Here is a 23,815-nt window from a genome sequence, read left to right as displayed (position 1 = left end):
ACAGTACAATTCTGGCAACCACAGATGCCAGTGCTTTACTGTAAATTTAACATTATTTATTTACAGTGATATGACTATAATTACTCAGATGACTTAAATAAGTACAGAATCTGTCCCATAAACATTTCAGATTTGCATTCATTGTTTTTGTGCTTACTTACATTTATTCAGTCAATCAAGTTGTTATTATAAATTACAGTACTAATTAAGTGGAATCAAACAGTTCCAACATTTTTCATGAGGTAAATTTTTTGCACTCTCTAAATAATTCTGCTTTAAAAAATGAAACTATTTACATTTCTAAAGGTTAGTTACACTCACCCAGTGTCTTCCAAATATAACTTAGTCAGTGTCCAAGCAGTAACAAATATTAATGGAATTCCTAAATAAAAGAAGGCATTAATGAAAAGTTATTATACTTCTGTGTTTTTCTTAAAAATTATCTCCATTGTATTTTTAGTAAAGCAATTTAAGTGACTTTCAATAGAAGAAATGTGCCATGTCAATAAATGTATTATTATTATTATTAAAAAGCAATGCCTTGAAATGCCACATAAAATCATCTGTCTAATCTCTAAATAAATTGAAGAAATATATGTCAATAAATATTCGGTCATTAATCCATTTTCAATATATTTTTCATTTTAATCCCTATTAAGATCCGTGTGGGCAGAGCTACAAGACAAGAACTGAACACTGAAGTCAAAAACAAGAAACTAGACTTGGAGAAATTCAGTGACAGTGATCAGTCTAAACACACGTGTAATGATACTGTTGAATTTGATCAATGGCCCAACTCAGGAATACATTTCACTAGACATTCAGGTCATTATTTCCAATTGATGACAGACAGATTTTTGAATCTACAAGTGAGAAGAGTGAATTGCTTTCTGAAAGTGTGACAAATTCATCCATTTCTGAACTAATTCTATAACAACAACCTTTGCTGCAGTATCAATGTATAATTGACCCTAGTCAAAGCCTTGAGAGGGGATTCTGCATGTTGTCATGTGATGTACAAACAAATAAAAAGACCTCACTTACAATGATGGAAATACTTCCTGATGTTCTGCTATTGCTGAAGTGCAGGTCATGGTTTATGTACTTTAAATGTTATATATGTGTTTTTTTGTATGTGCATGGGTGGCATGTTGGTGCAGTATGCACTAGATTTGTCATCTGATGAGGGTTTAGTTCCTACTTTGTGTCAATGCTGTCAGGATAATCTCAGTAAACTGAATATTCAGGAGCAAAACTTGAACAGATGGAATTTTGTTCCTGTATGCCCTATGGGTCAAAATAGGATCTGTTACACAGTAACACCAAAAACAAATGAGAAGTATTAGAGACAGTTTACAAAGGCTAACAAAGGCAGACAACATCATTAAATGTTGTTTTTTATGTTGATGATTCAGATCTTTCTAATTAGTTGAGTGAGGTAACTTCAGATTTATTTTTTTAATTCATACAGCACAAGCGTGTTATGTGCATGGCGTTAGATTAGATCAAAGGAGATTTTGGCACAGAATTGAACTGTAAATGCACAAAATGTATGTGGTAAACAATGAACATTGATAATGAATTGATTTCAGGGTGTAGCTTTTTTTACAGCATCTTGATTTTTGGCATATGATCATTTTAGGTTCATTAAAATATTCCCTGTTCTTTATGCCATGTTTTTTATTTTTTATTTTATTAATTTAATTGGAATCCATACAAAGCAATCAAGTTTTTACAAAAAGAAAAATTGAGTTAAGAACAGATCGATCCCCACCCTGAGAGAGAGAGCAAGCCAAACGGCGTAAAATTTAAGGCTTGTAAACATACCTAAATTAATAAATTCTCTGTGCTTCATAAACTTATTTTAAAATATTACTGATTAGATCCTGCCATGTTTTGAAAAAAGTCTGTACAGATCCTCTAAGTATTTGATTTTTCCAATTTCAAATTATATAACACATCGGTTTCCCACTGACTTAAAAAGGAGAGTTTGGGTTCTTCCAGTTTATAAGTCTGCGTGCCAACAGTGTAGTGAATACAATCACAATTTGTTTGTCTTTCTCCACTTTAAGCCCATCTGGAAGAACCCCAAACACAGCTGTTAATGGGTTAGGAGGGATTGTGAGTCAAGGCTGTCTGAAGGTAATTAAAAATTTTGTCCAGAATAATGTTAATTTGTTGCAGGCCCAGAACATGTGACCCAGTGAGGCTGGGGCTTGGTTGCAACGTTCGCAGGTTGAATCATGCCCTGGAAACATTTTGGAGAGTTTTAGTCGAGACAGATGTGCTCGATAAATAATTTAAAGTTGTATAATTGTATGCTTTGCGCATATGGAGCTCGAGTGAATTTTCTGCATTGCTACTTTCCACTCCTTTTCTGATATATTAATTGAGAGATCTTTTCCCAGTGTCCTCTTGGATCTTTGAAAGGAGGGATTGTAAAATGATTTTATATATTGTAGAGATGGAGTCTAAGTCCTTGAGATTGAGCAATATTTTTCCAGCATGGATGAGGGTGCAAGATGAGGAAAATCTGGAAGGTTCTGTTTAACAAAGTTCCTGATTTGAAGATAGTGAAAGAAATGTGTAGCTGGAATGTTAAATTTGGATGTAATTGTTCATAGGATGCAAAGACGTTGTCTATATAAAGATCTCTAAGCAAGTTAATTCAAAATTTTTTCCAGATATTAAAAACTGCATATGTTTGTGAAGGTTGAAAGAGGTGGTTCTTTGCAGAGGTGCCACAGATAGAAGCTTCTCCGTCTTAAAATGCTTTCTACATTGGTTCCAGATTCTAAGTGAGTGGAGCACAATTGGGTTATTAGTGTATTGCCGATAGCGTGTGTTTATTGGAGCACAGAGCAGGAATACAAAGAAGTACTGCAGGATTTTACTTCTATTGCGGTCCAAGCCTGTGTATGTTCTTCTATTTGTGTCCAGGTTCTTATCGACTGTATATTTGCTGCCCAGTAATAAAACTGGAAGTTAGGTAGAGCCATGCCGCCTTCTGCCTTTTGTCTTTGTAGGGTCGCTCTTTTGATGCGTGGATGTTTTGAATTCCAAATAAATGAGGTTATTGTTGAATCTAATTGCCTAAAGAATGATTTATTAATGTATATTGAAATGTTTTGAAATAAAAAAAGGAGCTTAGAAAGAATATTCATCTTAACAGTGTTAATTCTTCCAGCTAGTGTGAGATGAAGGGTTGACCATCTATGCAAGTCTTGTTTAATTTTTTCCATGCAGATGGCGAAATTTTGTTGATATAGAGCTTTATGTTTACTTGTGATGTTTACCTCGAGGTATTTAAACTGTTCTGCAATGATAAAAGGTAGGGTATCTAATCTAATATTATATGCTTGAGAATTCACTGGAAAGAGTACACTTTTATTCAGATTAATTCTGAGACCAGAGATCTTTTGAAATTCTGTGAGTGCTGTTAAGACTGCAGGCACAGAATTTTCTGGGTATGATATATACAGTACCATATCATCTGCATAAAATGAGATTTTCTGTTCCAGTCCTTCTCTGCTAATCCCCTTTATCTGATCAGTATTTCGACAATGTATTGCCAGTGGTTCAATGGCAATCGCAAACAGCAGCGGTGACAAGGGGCATCCTTGTCTAGTGCCACATTCTAGTTTAAAGTAGTCTGAGCAAATGTTATTGATGCAAACTGAAGCTTCTGGGTTAGTGTACAGTAATTTAATCCATGCACAAATGTTTGGGCCAAACCCAAACTTCTCCAATGTAGTAAAAAGGTATTTCCATTCAATCATGTCGAATGCTTTTTCTGCATCCAATGATAATAATATTTCTGGGGTATGCCATGTTATTAAAGCTGCAACTTCCATGAAAAAGAGTAACAATGTGTTTTGGATACATTTTTTTCGATGTATGTTATTGTATTTTTGTAATTTCCAATGCAAGCAGAGTATTCTATTAAGCAATCCCCAGCAAGCTGCTGTCTTTGTGTAGCTGTGAGCATCCTATGAGCCCGAATGAAAGATTCTGCTTGAGATTGAGTCAAGGCTGGGGAGGACATAATAGAATGAGATGTTTAAAACAAACAGAGGTGGCCTTGTTTGGCGGAAAAGGAATGCAAACACTGTGTGTTTTAAGAAATTAAAATACAGCATAATCAGAAAAAGGTACTCGTTTGGCTTTGCAAAGATCAAATGTACGCAAAAGCTGTTTGTGCTTTTCATATTACATTAACATTGCCAGGAGGGACAGTCACCACAGCTGCTTCTGCGACTATGGCACAACATGTTAGCAACCAAAAAACACAAATTGTTACATAATTGCTAAGCATGTCCTGTTGTCCACAATAACTGAACTATTTGTCGAACTATAAAAAATGCCCAAGGACAGAAAAGCGCTTTCAGAATTGACTAAAAAGCGATTTTGTAGTTTCAGTGCTTTATTAGATCATTCTTAAACTATTAGCAATCTGTGTTGAAATTGTTTACCTCAAATATATTGTTGCATAGCTTTTTTCATTATTTATAAATGTTTTAACTTTCAAATTTTGAAAAAATATTAATCTCAAGTCTTCATGCATAATGGATGCAAAAAGGTTTCTGATAGAATGGGACCCAATGGTAACCAATGCAGGTAAACAGTCCACAATATCAAAAATGTCCATGAAAAAAATCTTACGTTATTTGTGTTGCATAATCCACATGTCATGTCCTCCAGTTGTGTGCTCACAATGTACAAAACACATGTATTTTTTGATAGAATATTATGAAATAAATGAAATAGTCTACAAACAGGAAGCCCCTTCACATGGAGTTTTGCTTTTGAAGACAGGACTCTTGACCACGAAGGGGAAAGCCATATCTTGTGTTTGGCCTTAACAAGATGTCAAAATTGTTGCTTGTAATTGATCCAGATTATTTTTATTATAGATCTCTCTTCTGATTACTGTAGTATGCTCCATCTATTTGAATGAGTTATTCATTTTAAAACAAATAATTTTCATATCACCCCTTTCCTTTTTGATTTGATGCCTTGCATGCTATGCTGCCAGGATAGGCTTTGATTACAAAATAGGCAAACTTTAAAAATGACATTGTGTAACTCATGTAATTATGACTAATTGGCTCTTGATCCAAATTAAATGCAAACTTTTTATAATAAAAGTTATGATCAAGCTCACTATGAAACACACTGTATAATATAAAATCTAACAGATGGCTACATACTTATATGGACTGACCCAAAGTGGAGGTTAAACAGACAGCTGTAGGTTTTGTTTACTAGCAAGTGACGTCCTGTTATTCTGTGTTTGTGTGAAACAGACAAATTAATTAATTACCAAACAGTAATGAAAAAGTGTATAAACTATCACCTACAAAACAATTCTGGCAGTAAAATTAGCATTTGTACTCTTCTCACACATTCAACAAAAAAATGCTAGTGGGCATGTTAAAAAAACACTACACGTTTGTAATGTGGGAAGTTGCAATTTTAAAATTTCATAAATTTAAAAAGTAAAGAAATTCATTTTCATCCTCTACATAACTTTCAATAAAAATAGCAAACGACAATTTAGGAACACATCTATTCTAAAATCATCTACAATAATACAAAAGATTTCTTACCCCAACCAATGAGGAGATACACAATGAAGTGCCGGTTTTCAGAAAATATAATGACCAGGAGAGTGTGAAGGTACAGGCCTTCAACTAAGAGCCAGAAAAAGTTTGCCATAACGCAGTACTGAAAAATGACCATAACTGCCTTGCAGCCAAGCTGAAATTATAGAAGGAATTGTCAGAAAAAGAAAAGGGCTTTTTAATTTAATAAGCAGACACTTTAACTTAATGTCATTCAGCTAACCTAATCATGCAAACTATACTTCAATAACATAAAATTGTGACAATCACTTTAATACAATTCATTATTTAATCTAGTTCAATTTGGCAAATTCCTATATACAGAACACTTCTGTTTTCAGGCCCAGAACACTGCGCACAGACTAAAATAATATACAAAAATATAATAATTTATGCTAAATATGCACATTTTATTTTAATATGGAAATCAATTTGGATGTAAGCATTTTACATAATTAAACTATCCTTTATCTACCGCTTATCCGGGGTCGGGTCGTGGGGGCAGCAGCCTAAGCAGGGAAGCCCAGACCTCCCTCTCTCCAGCTCCTGTGAGAGGACCCTGAGGCGTTCCCAGGCGAGCAGAGAGATATAATCCATCCAGCGTGCCCTGGGTCTGTCCCGTGGCCTTCTCCCAGTGGGACATGCCCGGAACACCCCCTCAGGGTCCAGGGGGCATCCTGACCAAACCACCTCAACTGACTCCTCTCATTGCGGAGGAGCAGCGACTCTACTCCGAGTCTCTCCCGGATAACTGAACTCCTCACCCTATCTCTAAGGGAGAGTCCAGCCACCCTGCGGAGAAAACTCATTTTGGCCGCTTGTACCCGCGATCTTGCTCTTTCGGTCACTACCCAAAGCTTGTGGCCATAGGTGAGGGTAGGAACGTAGATTGACTGGTAAACTGACAGCCTCGCCTTTTGGCTCAGCTCTCTTTTAACCACGATGGACCGTTGAGGAGCCCGCTTTACTGCGGATGCCGCACCAATCCGTCTGTCAACCTCCCACTCCATTCTTTCCTCACTCGTGAACAAGACCCCGAAATACTTGAACTTCTCCACTATATGTTTAACAAAACAAAACAGTGTATGTCGATAACACATTAAAGTTTAAAGATCAGTATCTGCTCAGATCTGATACATTTAAAATACAGAATGAATACTAACACCTTATAAACAGGCAGTAAATCCTCCATTAACCATTTGAATACAAAAAGGGTAGTTTTTTTCAGTATTAAGTACCAGTAATAAAGCAAAAATATGTACAGTAGTTCTAAATGGTTCTGATACTAACCTCTTTTAGATAGGGGATAAAAATCATTTATTTTCACAATACTGTATTAGTAGGGCGGCACGGTGGCGCAGTGGTAGCGCTGCTGCCTCACAGTAAGGAGACCTGGGTTCGCTTCCTGGGTCCTCCCTGCGTGGAGTTTGCATGTTCTCCCCGTGTCTGCATGGGTTTCCTCCACGGTCCAAAGACATGCAGGTTAGGTGCATTGGCGATTCTAAATTGTCCTTAGTGTGTGCCCTGTGGTGGGCTGGCGCTCTGCCGGGGTTTGTTTACTGCCTTGTGCCCTGTGTTGGCTGGGATTAGCTGCAGCAGACCCCCGTGACCTTGTATTAGGATATAGCGGGTTGGACAATGACTGTCTGTACTAATACTGTACTAACACTAATACTGTCTGTATTAGTATTATTTCACTTTACGATGGCGGGGACGAAGGAGCTGACATACGTTGCTGAAATACGTTGACCCCAAGCATACATGGCTAATCCCAACCAAAGGAGACTGACGCCTCTTGTGGGTATGCGCAAGTGTTTATGGTTCAGCACACAAGATTTTGTAGTAGTGCACATAAAAGCAAATCAAGAAATTAGCTCCCGCCAAAAATTTACAAATAACGAACAGACAGCACAATGGCCAACAGATGAACCCTTTGAACATTAATATTATTGCAACCCAAATATATTTATGAATGCAGGGTCAAACAGGCCATAAATCATATACTTCTGTGTGTAATCTTTTTGTGTGTAACGTTTCCGATAGAAACACATTCTTATGGTCATTCCTTATGAATGACATTTGGGCACAGTGTGAGTAAACATGCAATTAAGAGTCTGAAGGTGGACAAAGCCATGCTTGCTGCCAGTGCAGTGACTCTGATCTGTGAGGAAATATGCAGTTGTTTAATGTATCCTGAAGTATCATAAACGGACCTGTACTGAACAGCACAATGGCATTTTGGATTAGAAAAGGAAACAAAAGCACCGACACTATAAATTTGCAACACGGGATGACAGTTGAGTATATAGAGAGAAGCAGATGGTGAACAAATAATTTAGTGGAATAAACTAAACTCAGTTTCTCTTCAACTCTGCTTTTAGATTCTGATGACAATGTAAAAGCTGTAATTTTCAGTAATTTTTAAGTAACTTTCAATCTATTTAGAAAAAGGTTTGCGGTCAAGGTCACCATGCAGTTTTGTATGCCCATCATGTGCACCATGGACATATTTGTTCAGCTTCATGAGTGTAAAGATTGCAAAAGAATGTTATGTAAAGATTGATAGTTAAGAGCGTTTAAATGGTTCAGTGCAAATGCCTGAGCAGGGACGAAGTCAATTTGACTGAAGGTTATGGCCAACTAATTAAAAACTAGGGAAAACAATTGAAATAATATACATACCCAGACACCATTTAAATCTGTCAAACTTTAAATTACGCTATTGGATGAAATATATATTTAAGAAATTGCATCAAATAACCATAGCCTAAGAATGTCCACATATTAATCTTTACTCAAAACACAGTATTGTAGAAAAGTGTACTAACCAGTGAAGGTTCTTGCTCTAAGCACTGCATATTAGAATTGCTTTCTGAGTAAAGAATATGATCCTTGATAAAAACTGAGATTGCTTTCAGAATGAATGAGAAGAAGAGGTTCAGGTGGATGTAGTTTCGTGTACAGTGAAGTTTTCTGCACAAAAGAAAAAACATCTTGTTATTCATTTTACCTGAGCTTCTGATCTTCCTACTCAATGAGCAACTTCTTCAAGATTTTTCATTGATTCTGATTACATTTACCCCATCAGTTTTCCACATTGAATAGCATTTGTTCAAGTTGTACATGAATATAAAATATGGATAAAAAAGTCAACCAATAAATACTTGAATGTGCAGTCATCCTGATAACGTTCTGCTGTTTTTATGTGGTATTCTATAGTAATCCTGAGCTAAAAAACTTTTAACATATAAAACTACAGTACTTATTATGATTTATGGCACCAGTTTGCTGTTCACAAAATACCTTATTTCCAGTAAACAAGAACTAAACTGACTATTTTGTACTGTGCTGTACAAAATATGTGAATGGACTTTCAGAATTACACCAAATCCATCTCTCGAAATATTACTGTGAAATTAAAAATTTACTATGCTTTTTTAGAAAAATTCTGTCTGCCTCCAGAATGAACATTAGACTGAAGATGTCAGTCATTCAAGATTCAAATTCACACTGGACAAGGCCATCTGTTGCAGGGGTGGTGTCTAAGACATGATTTCCGTTTAACTACATGCCAGATAGTCTAAAGATCATAAAAGCTTTTTCTCCTTTTGGTGAAACTGATACTTTTGTGATCATTTAACATTTTATTTGGAGTTTAAACGTCTCAAATGTGGTCGCATTTGTTTTGATGCCTTGTGTGTTTTTCACAATTTTGAGAATTATTAATATCTCTCCCATGACATTTTATTTTTCATTTGGGCACCGTCATTTTGAGGTTTTTTGTTGATTGGCTGCTGTACTATTTCTTTGCAGGGTGAAGCAGAAACGTGTGAAGCGTGACATCATTGGGTCATAGCTATAAAGGTCAGCATCATACACTAGCTGTTTGTACATGGTTGGCTTCTCCCAAAGTTTTTGGCTTGCATTTTTTTGTTTCTCCATCCCTGATTTTAACATTTTTTCTCTGCTTCTTGACTAGAATTAATGTTTAATGCCCTAGCTCTGGTTATGTGCTTCTTTGTCAATTTTTGATTTTCAGACTTTGATATTCCTGTCTAACTACATGTGTATGTAACACATTTGGCCAGAGGCTCACTTTTCTCCATGCTGTGGCATCTTTATATGTTGTCCTCAATCTGCTGTCTCAACTCTAGTCTCTGGACTGTCTTCCTCCCCAAAAACGAACAGTTGTGACTTTTCCTGCCAACTCTGACCTGGATGTGCTCTGACAAGGGGCAGTCATTTAAACAACTTATAGATGGTTTCTCCCTGTCAACCCTGGAGTAACTGTGGGGTTTGTCTATTGACTTTGGACCACCAGGCCAAAGCTACCTGTTGAGGTACTCCTCTGCAGTAGAGGTCCTGGGCTTATATCCACTATTCACTACGTGATCTCCACTTTACCTGAAAACTGTACAAAATGTTGGCCATCAAAATGACACAAAAAATGACTTTACCAATAAATAATAATATGAATCGGTAATAAGGAGGACATATGAGCAAAATTGATTTTAGTTGAGTCATAATAAAGATTTATCACCAAAACAACTGAGATAAAATCAAATAACTGCCTGTTTAGTTGCCATCTCCGACACACTATCTAACCATAAGCATATCAGTTGACCTGTCTGCGCTCCAACTTAAAAAAAACCCATTTGTAACCAATTATACAACCTTCTAATGATTTTCACTATAAAAGGATGCTATTTACAATAAAGCTTGTTAATTTTTTGTTTGTGTTTCCCCAGTGAACATCTCTTCTGCTATTTAAGCACTAAAGGGAAAAGAACTGGCACAGTACCCCTTGGCACTTTTGACAGCTTAAAATTTTCTATAATCTATAATAATGAGCATAACAGCAGACATTCTTTTTACATACAGTTTCGCAAAATTGCCCCTAAAATTAACTTTCCAAGCTGCTGTGAACAATCAACAATTGAAGTAGTAATACAACCGTGCTGGTTTGGCCATGTTTGCAGAATGGATGAATGCCGCTCCCCACACAGATTGCTTTGGAGGAAAAGCAAAGAAATCCTGGGCCAAGCAAATAGAGGACGACCTACACTACCGTAGACTCAGCCTAGCAGATGAAAAACAAATATACTGCAAGACTGCCCTTCCCGGAAGGCAGTGATTCAAGAAGTCTGCCTACCTGTCTGGCACCTACTTGCAGCATACTGGCTTTGAGGCCTAACTCATGTGTATAGGAAGGGTTCGCTCTCAGCAGGTAGCACCATGGGTAACACTGGCTGTACTCATTTTTCCCAATTCTGTAAGCCAATTGCCAGTAGCCACATACCAAGGCCAATACGCCTTAGCACCTATTGTATTTGCTCTCTAGCTGCACCCCTATTTTTTTACATTCTGCACCATAATAAACTACTCCATACTTTTACACATGGTGAAAAAGGTTGGAGATGAGATAAAAATCTATGCTAATGGCACAGATTTTGTATGTGGTAAAACAGAATATGCTTCACGAAATTCAGTTTTGCACAAATTGTTTCGCTCATCATTATAGTGTAGTAATGGGGTTTTGAGAAACAAGATGGCTGTTGCTTGATGGCTGTTGCTTTTTTTTTTTTTTAGTTTTTACAAAAAATTCTACTATTTACTGTGCCATTAGAGTATGCATCATCCAAATCTGAACTTATTAGCCTGCTCTCTCCGTGGTAAAACCATGCTGTCACAGGAGATAACTGTAGTTTTACTTAGCCATGCTCCTCACTATAATCCTTACAGGTGGCCCCAGTCTGAACTGGGGATGGGCCAGCACTTTCAGTGTCTGGAAACCTACAGGAGGACCATATCTCCAGATATATCTCATATGCAGCTTGCCTGAGATGTCACATGCAGATTGTCATCTGTTATTGATGTCTGCCCCCTAGTTGGTTTTGATTACAAACACCTATGTATATGTGGTGCTTGTTCTTGTTCTTCAAGTGAAGAACATATTCACCATTGTTCTTGTGGCTCCAGTCAATTGTTCTACTTAAAAGGAAACATCCATCCATTATCCAACCCGCTATATCCTAACTACAGAGTCATAGGGCTCTGCTGGAGCCATCCCAGCCAACACAAGGCACAAGGCATGAAACAAACCCTGGGCATGGCGCCAGCCCACCGCATAAAAGGAAACAACAACAATATAATTTTTACTTAATGTTTGGTTCTGTGGCACTATATTTATAGTCTTATTAAATCTGAGGTAGCACATATTTGAATGATATTATATACAGCCTGCTATTATTTGTCAAATATTTGGAAGATGCCTTAGCCTAAAAATAGGAATCATTACAATTGTTTGCATATTTTTCTTATGTGGAGCACAGGTAGTTTCTCAAGACGTGACCTTTTGGTAAGGACTGAACCAAAATGCAATGTCCCAGCCACCACACCATACTCCCTACCAACAAAAGCTACATTGACTGGGAAACATTTACATGGAACATGAGCTTGATTAAATATACAATTACAGTGTATGCAGATATTTCCTGCCTAAATTTATCATCTTATAAAGTCATGACTCAACAGCCAAAAGTTCTTACTGCCCTGTCAAAGAGAACTGACTTACATTTATTCTCTGGAACTATTTAAGGCCTTACAGAGCATGTCCTTCTCTTGCCAGTTTCCTTGACGAAATTTAAGAAGCTAATCACAAATGGCTGTTTATAGATCTGTTCTGCATGTATAAACACTTTAGAGGTTCACAACAAGGCCACCCTGGCTGCCCTTTGTGGTCTTAAACCCCAAGTCCATTGCTGGCAGATGTTTCTTATTCATCCTGTCTATTTATCTCTCACAAAACATTTATGGACCTCTAAGTAGGCAGCCTGATAAAAACATAGTGTGAGGTGATAAACCAAGTGTCAGCAAATGTATGGACTATGAGTTTTAAAAGGGCATAAAATTCTATTGCAAGAATCAAAGTTCAAGAAAATATTTGAAGCTGTCTGAAAAGTGTGTACTTGTGGTTCCATCTGTATAAACGTGCATTTCTAAATTTGGTTCAAATCTTAAAATATATAAATAATAAAAAAAGAATGTGATTCAGAGAGTCAAAATTTATTAGTAGACCAACTAATACATCAGTCTATTAAAGATGAGCTACATGATATGAATGGAGCTTCACAGTTTCTTGAATTTCACTGCATTTCTCAAGCTATAAATGTAGTGAAACTGTAATGGCCTATTCTGTGCTATTCAGTGTGTGTGGGATGGCCGGCCATCTTTATCTTTGCCGGGCCACCTCCTTAAAGGAAGGGCAGGGGGGAGATGACTTTTGAAGGGTGCTGTCTTCCCCAACCTGCTATTTGGCAGCCCCCCGGATTGCAGTGGCACCTTGGATTAACACATGGCTGTATGAGAATTACAATTTGTTGGCACAGCCCTATTGGGTTCTGTTGATGCCACCAGGGGGAGTTGTGGGAGCTGCAGAGCCCTACTTTGGGCTCCAGCCACACCTGGGAGCAATTCCAGACCTCCCAAACGAGCCATTTGGGGTGCTTCCGTGTGCGGCTTAAAAAGGAGTCAGTTGCCACACAGAGACGAGCCAGAGTTGGGAGGAAGAGGGATGAAGCTTACCTGTGGAGGAGTTGAAGCAAATGAAGGAAGGAAGGAGAGAAAGAAAGAGAGAGAAGGAAGAATAAGTGCTGTGTGCTGTATTCATGTGCTGTACTGTGACTGGTGCTAGTGGGAAACGACTGGAAAACATTTCCCACGGAATAAAAGCTTTCTGTTTTATGGCACTTGTGTTTTGTGTCTGTCGTGTCGGGTGTTTGGGTGGCTGGCACGCCCCCTTGTGATCCAGAAATGCAATACTTTGTTTCAGATTCAAATTCAAATTCTTCTAGCAGACATAAACAAGAAATAAACCGGGTTTTCTGACTGGGCAACCTGGCTTATTTCAGCATTTACACCAGATTGTGAACATAGTGGGGTTTTAATAAATCTATCCAGGGGTTATGCTGCATTCACGTGCAATGAGAAATATAAGAGATGCTAGCTTCCAAATGGAACATTTCAAGTGAATGCCCTTTGAAAGTATTGCTCCCAGTATGAATATTTGGAGATTATGCTTGAACAATGAACTTGCACTCTATTTCTAAATGTAAAGATAAAATGAATGAGCTCAGCCTGCAATTGCATTTGAAATGATTGGATAGACACTTAATGTGTTTCTTTTGCTTTGTATTTTTACAAAAAAAATGCAACTAGCCATTTAATTGCTCTTTGTTGGCTAGACAAGCAAATTAATACCAACCTTACTTTTTTTTCAAAATTTCAACTAGAAATGCACATGAATGGAACCAGAATGGAAGGTGTAACATTAGGAATGGTATCTGTGCAAATTTTAAATAGCATACGAATGCAGCATTTCTTCTGAACAAGAGGTTAATCTAAAATGTTCAAGCCCTGCCAGCAAAGCTGCTTTACTGGTGTCTCAAAGCAGCAGTTCACCACAATTCCCGGATGCATGGAAAAGGTCACAACGGGCATCATAGCCTTAATGGTGCAATAGCTAGTGCATTCTCTGCTGTTAGTCTGACTAACTGGGGCTCGTTTTGGTCAATTAGGCAAACAATTACAGTGGTGTGAAAAACTATTTGCCCCCTTCCTGATTTCTTATTCTTTTGCATGTTTGTCACACAAAATGTTTCTGATCATCAAACACATTTAACCATTAGTCAAATATAACACAAGTAAACACAAAATGCAGTTTTTAAATGATGGTTTTATTATTTAGGGAGAAAAAATCCAAACCTACATGGCCCTGTGTGAAAAAGTAATTGCCCCCTGAACCTAATAACTGGTTGGGCCACCCTTAGCAGCAATAACTGCAATCAAGCGTTTGCGATAACTTGCAATGTCTTTTACAGTGCTCTGGAGGAATTTTGGCCCACTCATCTTTGCAGAATTGTTGTAATTCAGCTTTATTTGAGGGTTTTCTAGCATCAACCGCCTTTTTAAGGTCATGCAATAGCATTTCAGTTGGATTCAGGTCAGGACTTTGACTAGGCCACTCCAAAGTCTTCATTTTGTTTTTCTTCAGCCATTCAGAGGTGGATTTGCTGGTGTGTTTTGGGTCATTGTCCTGTTGCAGCACCCAAGATCGCTTCAGCTTGAGTTGACGAACAGATGGCCGGACATTCTTCTTCAGGATTTTTTGGTAGACAGTAGAATTCATGGTTTCATCTATCACAGGTCCTGAAGCAGCAAAACAACCCCAGACCATCACACTACCACCACCATATTTTACTGTTGGTATGATGTTCTTTTTCTGAAATGCTGTGTTCCTTTTACGCCAGATGTACGGGACATTTGCCTTCCAAAAAGTTCACCTTTTGTCTCATCAGTCCACAAGGTATTTTCCCAAAAGTCTTCGCAATCATTGAGATGTTTCTTAGCAAAATCGAGACGAGCCCTAATGTTCTTTTTGCTTAACAGTGGTTTGCGTCTTGGAAATCTGCCATGAAGGCCATTTTTGCCCAGTCTCTTTCTTATGGTGAAGTCGTGAACACTGACCTTAATTGAGGCAAGTGAGGCCTGCAGTTCTTTAGACGTTGTCCTGGGGTCTTTTGTGACCTCTCGGATGAGTCATCTCTGCGCTCTTGGGGTAATTGTGGTCGGCCGGCCACTCCTGGGAAGGTTCACCACTGTTCCATGTTTTTGCCATTTGTGGATAATGGCTCTCACTGTTGTTTGCTGGAGTCCCAAAGCTTTAGAAATGGCTTTATAACCTTTAACAGACTGATAGATCTCAATTACTTCTGTTCTCATTTGTTCCTGAATTTCTTTGGATCTTGGCATGATGTCTAGCTTTTGAGGTGCTTTTGGTCTACTTCTCTGTGTCAGGCAGCTCCTATTTAAGTGATTTGTTGATTGAAACAGGTGTGGCAGTAATCAGGCCTGGGGGTGGCTACGGAAATTGAACTCAGGTGTGATACACCACAGTTAGGTTATTTTTTAACAAGGGGCAATTACTTTTTCACACAGGGCCATGTAGGTTTGGATTTTTTCTCCTAAATAATAAAACCATCATTTAAAACTGCATTTTGTGTTTACTTGTGTTATATTTGACTAATGGTTAAATGTGTTTGATGATCAGAAACATTTTGTGTGACAAACATGCAAAAGAATAAGAAATCAGGAAGGGGGCAAATAGTTTTTCAAACCACTGTATTCTGCAGTCCTCTGTAGCACAGCCACAACCCGTGTAGTAAGCCCAGCAGACATATAAGATTCTGCTTTGGTTTCCTACTGGACATAACCTGCATCCTTTTTGTCAGAATTGCCTAGGACTGAATTTGTAAAAGTTTGCTGACTACCGTAGCTTAATTAGACCCCATCAGGAAATACATTTACAGAGGAAGCTGCATGTCTTGACAAACAGGTGCCGTATGATGTTACTTTTATCTGTCTAGTGCTGTGCTCCTTCTATAAATTACTTCTTATAAGTAGGTAAAAATCCCGCCAGCTAAGAAATGGAAGGGGAGCCATGAAATGGAGAACCAGTGACAAGCCTACTCTCCAAAACATACCAGTAAAACTGTAGACACTAGTCAACACAGTAGCATGATACAGAAAGGCCACTGTAGGTGCTGCTAGAGTTCAAACAGCTTTAGGACCCAACAGCTTAGTTTTTTCAAGGAAAACTAATAGTTTACTTACTAGAAACATTTCAATTAGATCCTTTAGTTGTATTACTACAAACTGAAGCCTGTGAGTGTTATGATGGACTGGCATCCTGACCAGAAGGAGAGCTGGCTCATTGCCGGGAAGGGAGGCCACAATAAAAGCACCTTGATGGACTTTTGTCCCCACCGGATAGGTGGAGGTGCCTTGAAGGACAGAGATAGTCTGCTTCCCAGGGGTGTATATTCCCCACGTACACACAGTGGCAGCACCCCCCTGGAAGAACACTCATAATTTTATTAGAAACTCATTACTGTATTAATTATTATAACACATGTTATAATAAACACAACTATACATGTGCAGTTTCCTCTCTGAAGTGGACATTCACATTTATTATCTGTTCTAAAATAGCCATAGCTATGACCAAATCTAAAAGACGTTTTTTTTTGGCATACTCAACTTCCTAAAGGACCCCCTGCAAGGTACTATCTGAACTAAGTGGATAGGAGATACGTTTCTCTCCTACATTGAGAATTCATTTAAGTTTCTGCTTTTAGTTGTGTTTCCCCTTCCTGCCCTGCCTGCACCCCTGAGCATATTATGAAATGCCTTAGCCAGCATCCATACCACCTTCACTTCATAACAGGCTATCCACCTGAAGCTAAACATGTTTGTTTTTATCCAGTACTAGGACGGGATGTCCTCTAAGAAATGCTTGGGTTGCTGCTAGAAGTGATGTTGGTGAGGCCTGAGGTCTGTGTCTGGATCCCCATGCACCGGTGCAGGGACGGGGGCGATGTGCTCTAACAATTGGCGCAGTGCTTTGGATTAGATGTAAAACTGAGTTCCTCCCTCTTTAGGGTCATAAAAAAGATTTCTGTACATTTTTTGAAAAGAGTAGGGTGTTTCCCTATGTCCTGGGTAAACTGCCCACCTTGGCCTTGTCATATTGGCCCCCTAATTATCACCTGTCCCTGATTGGCTATCTCCCTCATCCTTTCACCACCTAATAGCTAATGTGTGGTGAGTATGCTGGCTTAGAATGGCTGACATCACATCATCAAGGTGAATGCTACAAATTTGTGGCAGTTGAAAGGATTCCCCACCGTCTGTGTGAAGCGCTTTGAGTAGTGAGAAAAATACTATATAAATGTAAGTAATATATGCCAGCTGCACATGGAAATTAGGCAAATTAAAATCACTGCTATCACTCACTTAAGTACACAGCTGTAATTTGATAATATATCTTATTTAATTTAAAGATAAAAGAAATTTTCCATTCAATTTGCATTTCTTAAAAAATGCAATGTTAGTGAAATCCACTCTGAAACACTATGAGGCAATGTGGTCACTTAGAATATAGCATTACATTTTTCCAAGTGTTTAATATATTTGTGCTTTAAATGATATTTCCTGCAAGATAATAAAGTAATATTTGTAGATATCTTCATAAAGTCTATGTAATAAATATACTGCACAAACTATCTCATGAATAGGTGCTTGTTATAAGAAATTGATTCCTTATAAAAACCACATAAAGCCCGATTTTAATACTTGCATATCAGTTAATGATTACAGACTGCTCTTCCATTGCATCATATAAACTCCCTTAGCCTTGCTGTATTACTGTAAATTGAATCTATCAAAAAGAATAATTCATATAAATAAAAGAGACACTTATTTCCCTTAGGTTTGACTGTAAGTGGTCTGAAGAATCTAGGTCAAGATCTTGTCACGAAATATAAAGCTGGCCCAGTCATCCTTAAATGTGATCACAATGGCAGAACCTTACCATTTTACATGGCAGGAATTTTCTGCATTGTTTAATTATTTAATGCTCTAGTTAAAATTAAATCAGCCAGGTCATCAGTGATTCTTTTAAAATGTATGTATGTATATATTTTCACTCGTAAGAGTGAATCATTAAAAATGACAGTTGAAGTCTACTGTGTTATTTTTTGCACATAGTGCACACTATATTATATGGAAGAATGAAGCTAGAACTTTAGAACTTTTTAACCATTATGCTTTTATGATTATAACATTTTTGTAAAGACAGACTAAATTTGCTAGAAATTATACTTGGTCTTCTGAAAGGTAGCTACTGTCAGTAGATAGATCCAAAACATAGAAGGTAAAATAAAGATTCACCAAAACCCAGATGGTCAGATAAGGATCCATTCCTGACCAAGTGCATTATGGCAGTGGCAAGTCAAGACTATGTCAAGAAATGTCCGCATGAGTAAAGTTTCTTTCTTTATGTAACTTTTGTCATGAATATGACACCTAATAGTGTGCTTGAGGACTAGCATTGACATATTTTCAGGCTCATAGACTGAAAATATGGATTTAGTAGAATAGTATTTCTACAAATTAGAATATTGTTACTGGAATGGAATAATTAGCGTTGAGGTGGCAAAATACTGTAGCCAAATCACCAGACAGGAAAAGCAGGTTGCAGAATCATTTTGACACTCAATAATGACTTTAGAAATTGTAAGAAGTAAAGTAGTGGAGTAATCTTTTTAGGCGTTGTGAGGCTGTATCATGTAGGGTCACGACTAGGCTGTTTATTTCATTTTCTGTCATATTTTGCTTACAATTGTGTTTTTCCTTTCTCTACATACTCATAGGCAATAGTCTACAATTAAATTTAAATTTGTTTATCTCTGGACGGCATTGTAGTGCATTAGTTAGTAGTAGGATAGTTTTCTATCCCGACCTGATTAGTGTCTTTGTGGAGTTTACACATTTTCCCACTGTTCATTAAGTTTGCTGGTAGCTCTGAATAGATCTTCTACTTGCAGTAAGAGCTTACGGGTGCTCCTGCTTGAGTGTGCCCTGTAATGGCCTGGCTCACTGTCCAGCACTGGTTACTGCCCAATACTGCTATCTGTGACCCTGTATTGGATTAATTAGGCTTAAAAAAATAGAAGAAATGAACAGGAGACAAGAGTGTAAAGAGGAATTTCACAGTAGCCAGTCTTTTGACAATAGTTATTCTATCTGGATTGCAACTAGTCAGGCAAAGGTCACAAAAATTTTCCTAGGAGCAAATAGATTTTTATAGTCAATTAGACTTAGACTGGAGGATTTTCACATCTCCGGTTTGTGAAAGTGTGTATTATGGAGAAAAACAATGCCTCAGGAGTAATGCATAATATCTGTTCATCATTATTCTATTTAACCAGTTGCCTCAACTACATTCAAGGAGCCTAAGCTGAAGCTTATCTTAGCAGCGTCAGGCACAGGACAGGGAAGTCAATTCATCAAAGTACCATTCAATCATTTTGAGTCAAACTGGAATCACCAATGAATGTTACTTGAACATGCCTTTAAATATGAATGTCAAGAAAAACAGATGGAGGCGCAAGGAGAATATCCATATCCTAGCCCTGCAGCAATTGTGTTAAAAATCAAACTTAGGGTTGGGAGATGTCAGAGAGCCATGCTAATTCACCATTTGTCATCATCACGCTGCCAGTTTTGCTAATACTAGCTTTGGTGCATCACAAGGTTATCCATTTCATCAGGGACTTTCACTATCTCAGAAGATTGTAGAAATGTGCTGAAATCAGAGAATGCTCACATTTATTTGGAATTTAGATGTCACATATATTTCTTTTATTTTTTTAAGTATAAATAGCAAAACATCTTATTTGCATTGTTAACAACAAACTTGTTTTTTTTGATTTCAACAGTTTTTGTTTTTAATATATGTTGGTTTAAAAAATGTTGTCTTACCTAAAAATACAAAGAATGGCACTGCCTATAATAAGGGCAATCAATGAGAGGCTGTGTCCCAATGTGTAGAAGGCCTTCACCACCAAAAAGAAAGTCAGCTGCGGGAAAAGAAGACATTTATTTAATGTAATTTATTGGGTTTTTTTTTTTAAGAAGACAGCAAACGTGTCAGTATAAAGCATTAGATTGGTAAAACATGCTTGTCTTAACAGAAAATAAAATGCAGAAAAGGGCTTAATAAGCAAAAACGAATCTTTCAAACTTCATGCACACTTTATGTGATGCTTTCCTGACACACATCTCAGGAATAATGTACAAAGAAATATTATAATACTTTATCATTAGCATTACGTCACTTCTCAAAGCCGACTTTTACATTGGTGCCCCTCACTATCACCAAACAAATTGTTCAATTGGTCCTTCTGTTGTCAGAGTGAATTGCAATTAAAATGCACTCCTCTGTTCATATGAAATCATGTACAGCTATTTATATTGTTGTATTTTTCCTGGTAATATAAAAAACTTTCTTTTTTTAAACAAAATTTAGTCTCATCTCACTATACTGGCATCACACCCGACCTTTACCCCCTGTCTTGCAAATGGTGAGCACATCAGAATCTTAAAAATAAGCCACTGATGTCTCTGAAATGGAAATACTGTGACCTGTAAGTGTTGTCATAGTGCCCCTAAACCCTAGACACAATTATGCCAATCACAATCCCAGCTTCAAAAGGATCACATACTTTTCCTTTAAAACCATACAAGTTTAATTCTTTCTCTTTCTTTCTTCTCCACTCCTCCAAGGTTAGCTTTGCCCTACTCCGCTTCCAATTCTGAATTCTGGGCTGAGGCCAAAGGCTCCTTTTAACCTGGACCTGGGAGTACTTCCAGAACATCGACATCGTAACCAAGAAGCACTTTTGTGGTCAGGTGGTCAGTCTGCCCCCAGCAGCTCCCTCAAGCAGCACTCAAATAATCCAACAGGGCTGCCCACTAGAACTACAACTCTCATGTAGCCCTGTGGCTTTCTAAATACAAGAGTGATGCTGCCACCCAACGTAATGGGGGAACACATAGCCCTTGGAGGCAGTCTCCATTTGTCCTTCTGTTATGACAGCCATCCGGGTAAGAAAGGTGCCAATAACCTTCCTGGAGAAGATGCCTGTCTGTGCACATCCTCCTTTATAAGACATTTGTCCATGTTTTTAGTTGAACAAACTGCACTTTGCCGTATACCGAAGTTTGCCAATGTGTAGGTAACTCCTTAGCATGTATTGTACTGGAAAGTAAAGTAGCCAACTGACACCTTCTGGAAGATACAATGAGTTTATTAAATGAATAAGCTTTTTAAAAAAATATTCCTTTAGAAGCAAAAATATATGCTCATGTATGTATGTCAGAAGATGGTCCACTAGAACAGGGGTCCTCAATCACGGTCCTGGAGAGCCGCAGTGGCTGCAGGTTTTTGCTCCAACCCAGTTGCTTAATAAAAAGCACTTATTGCTAAAGTAACACTTCTGCTTCACTTTAGTGATTTTGAGCCCTTATTGCTTAATTTTGTCTTAAACAGCTATTTTAATTGCTCCTTATTATCAATAACATGCAAATGACAAGAGAGAGCAGCATTTCTCCATTTAGCTTATTTACATTTACACCTGAGTGTATTTATCTGCACTATTGGGTTTAATTAAATACTTGGAAGAAAAATGAAGAGAAAAAAGTGAAGGACTGAGAATTACTCGCCCATTTTAGCCTTCAAATCATTTGCATGATAGAAAGGGAAAGAAAATCTAGGATATGAGAATGACCTGACATAGCAGAGTTAATTTAATTTCATAGCTTGTTAGTGCTTTATTGGCAAGAATTGCTTTCTAATTAAGCAACCAGGTCAGAACAAAAACCTGCAGCCACTGCGGCTCTCCAGGACTGGGATTGAGGACCCCTGCACTAGAACAAGTAACTCAGGTGGATTTTAGAACAATTTCATACAAATGTAAGTTATGGTATCATCTTGTATAAGTTGCTGAACTATTTTTTGTTTGTTTGGCAGTTATTCCTAATTTCTGGAAAATGCTCAAGTAATGATTGTTTTTGCTTACTTGTTTAGCACTCTTGAGCCCAGTCTCCATAAATGTTTGTGAAAAAATAACTTTGACTTAAAAATACCAATATTATCTTATAATATTACTGGTTTATAGTTACTTTGATCAGCATAATCACCTCTTTAATGTAATGTGGTAACATTTACTACCTTCCAATCTGTACGAATTTCCCCAGTGTGCGACGTCCTTTAGCACTCTAGGAAAACTGATACTGTGTATTGACCTGGCAGTTTGTTTGATTTCAGCCTTTTTAATCTAAGCAGCACTTCTCTCTCTATGTATTTTCCAGATAACATCTCCTTAAAAGCAGTACATTAAGGGGAACTTATACAGCAGCACTAATACAATGTAGATGTGTGAAATGATTATGTTGACCCTGTAATAATGTTTCAACAGTACTATTTCAGCTTTTTGGTGAAACTACAATTAATTTTATGTAAAAAAAGAAAATATATACTGTATATTTCACTGAAAGAGGAGCAAACAATTTGAAAGAGATTGTTTTCATTGTATTAAATTATTTTAGTCCTTCTCTGGGCAAAGGGGGCTGCGTTCAAAGTTGACCCTTTCTCTCCTTAGCTTAACTCATCTGTTGGCATGACTTAAAAACCTTGGCATTTGTGGTATGCGATATTCTCTTTGTCATCCTATCCTGCTTGTGTTTTTTCTTGCTGTTTGAAAGGGTACCACATGCTTTAGTAAACAACACTGCTTTGTTGTCAATTCCAACTAAAAGAGGAAAAAAGAGGAACAGACTCTTCTTTAAAAAAGTGTGGCTTTCTTTAATGGCATGGATCCACCATTACTTTTGTAGATGTTTATTGCTGTGATTTTGAAATCAGGAATATGGTGAAAAGGGGTTGAAGCCTCAAAAAACACCACAAAACTGTCTGTTTTTGAAGGCAACCCCTATTCCTTTTGGGATCCTCAGAGTTTCTTATGCTACAGAGTATTTTGTGTAATAAAACTTTCAATTTAATAAAGATTCTTCATTTGCACTTTTTGTTGCACAAGCCAACGGCTGATGGATCCTTGTACTAGTGGGTCTTTTTGCGACAGTTTTTGGGACTTTGCTTGAAGGAACATCCTAGTTCATGACACTGATTAAGAGATATTTTTCAGGAAACACTTGAAAAAGTAGGACTGATGTTATGTATGCACACTGTAAACTTATTGTTAATCTACTGTATATATTTGTTTTGGAGGAATTATGTCCAGTTTGTGAGTTAGCTATACAAGGATATTTACCTAAAACAGAAATTCAGAAAAATTAAATCTGACTGATCTGATCATTACCCTTAAACTTATAATGAAGTAGAGGAATAATTACAGATCAGTTTCTAATTAACTTATAGAGGATGTCTATTGACTACGGCTACAACATTTCTCAATAAATATTCTTCATTTTAATTGTCTGGTTTTAATTATTTACAAATTAATTTTTGAATCTGATTAGGTTGGGGGAGCCAAATCAATCCCAGCAGCATTATCAGCAAGGCAGAAACCAACCCGGAATTTGACGCCAGTCCATCATGGTGCACATTCATTATCATATACTCCACACTAACACAGAGGAAATTTACAAATCAGAATCAAAATTCACTTTATGGTCCAGGTACACTAACGTTCACTAGGAATTTCATGGTGCAACATACAAGAACAATACAGAATACAAAAGATGAATATAAAAATTAATTAATTAATGTA

General features: G+C 37.4%; 1 protein-coding gene across 1 annotated transcript in view; it reads right to left on the bottom strand.

Annotated features, from left to right (window-relative positions):
• The window catches only part of vipr2 (vasoactive intestinal peptide receptor 2), a 225,049-nt gene that overhangs the window by 20,316 nt on the left and 180,918 nt on the right, over window positions 1–23,815 (bottom strand). The window contains exons 5-8 of the mRNA XM_039753602.1: window positions 20,007–20,104; window positions 8,453–8,597; window positions 5,610–5,760; window positions 322–382 (exon numbers count right to left, since the gene is read on the bottom strand). Coding sequence (XP_039609536.1) covers window positions 322–382; window positions 5,610–5,760; window positions 8,453–8,597; window positions 20,007–20,104 — 455 coding nt within the window. The remainder of the gene's footprint in view (window positions 1–321; window positions 383–5,609; window positions 5,761–8,452; window positions 8,598–20,006; window positions 20,105–23,815) is intronic.

Source organism: Polypterus senegalus, chromosome 5 (genome assembly GCF_016835505.1).
Source record: "Polypterus senegalus isolate Bchr_013 chromosome 5, ASM1683550v1, whole genome shotgun sequence".
NCBI classification, from domain to species: Eukaryota; Metazoa; Chordata; class Cladistia; order Polypteriformes; family Polypteridae; genus Polypterus; species Polypterus senegalus.
The sequence above is the reverse complement of the archived record's forward strand: the minus strand, read 5'-3'. Positions and strand labels throughout refer to the sequence as shown.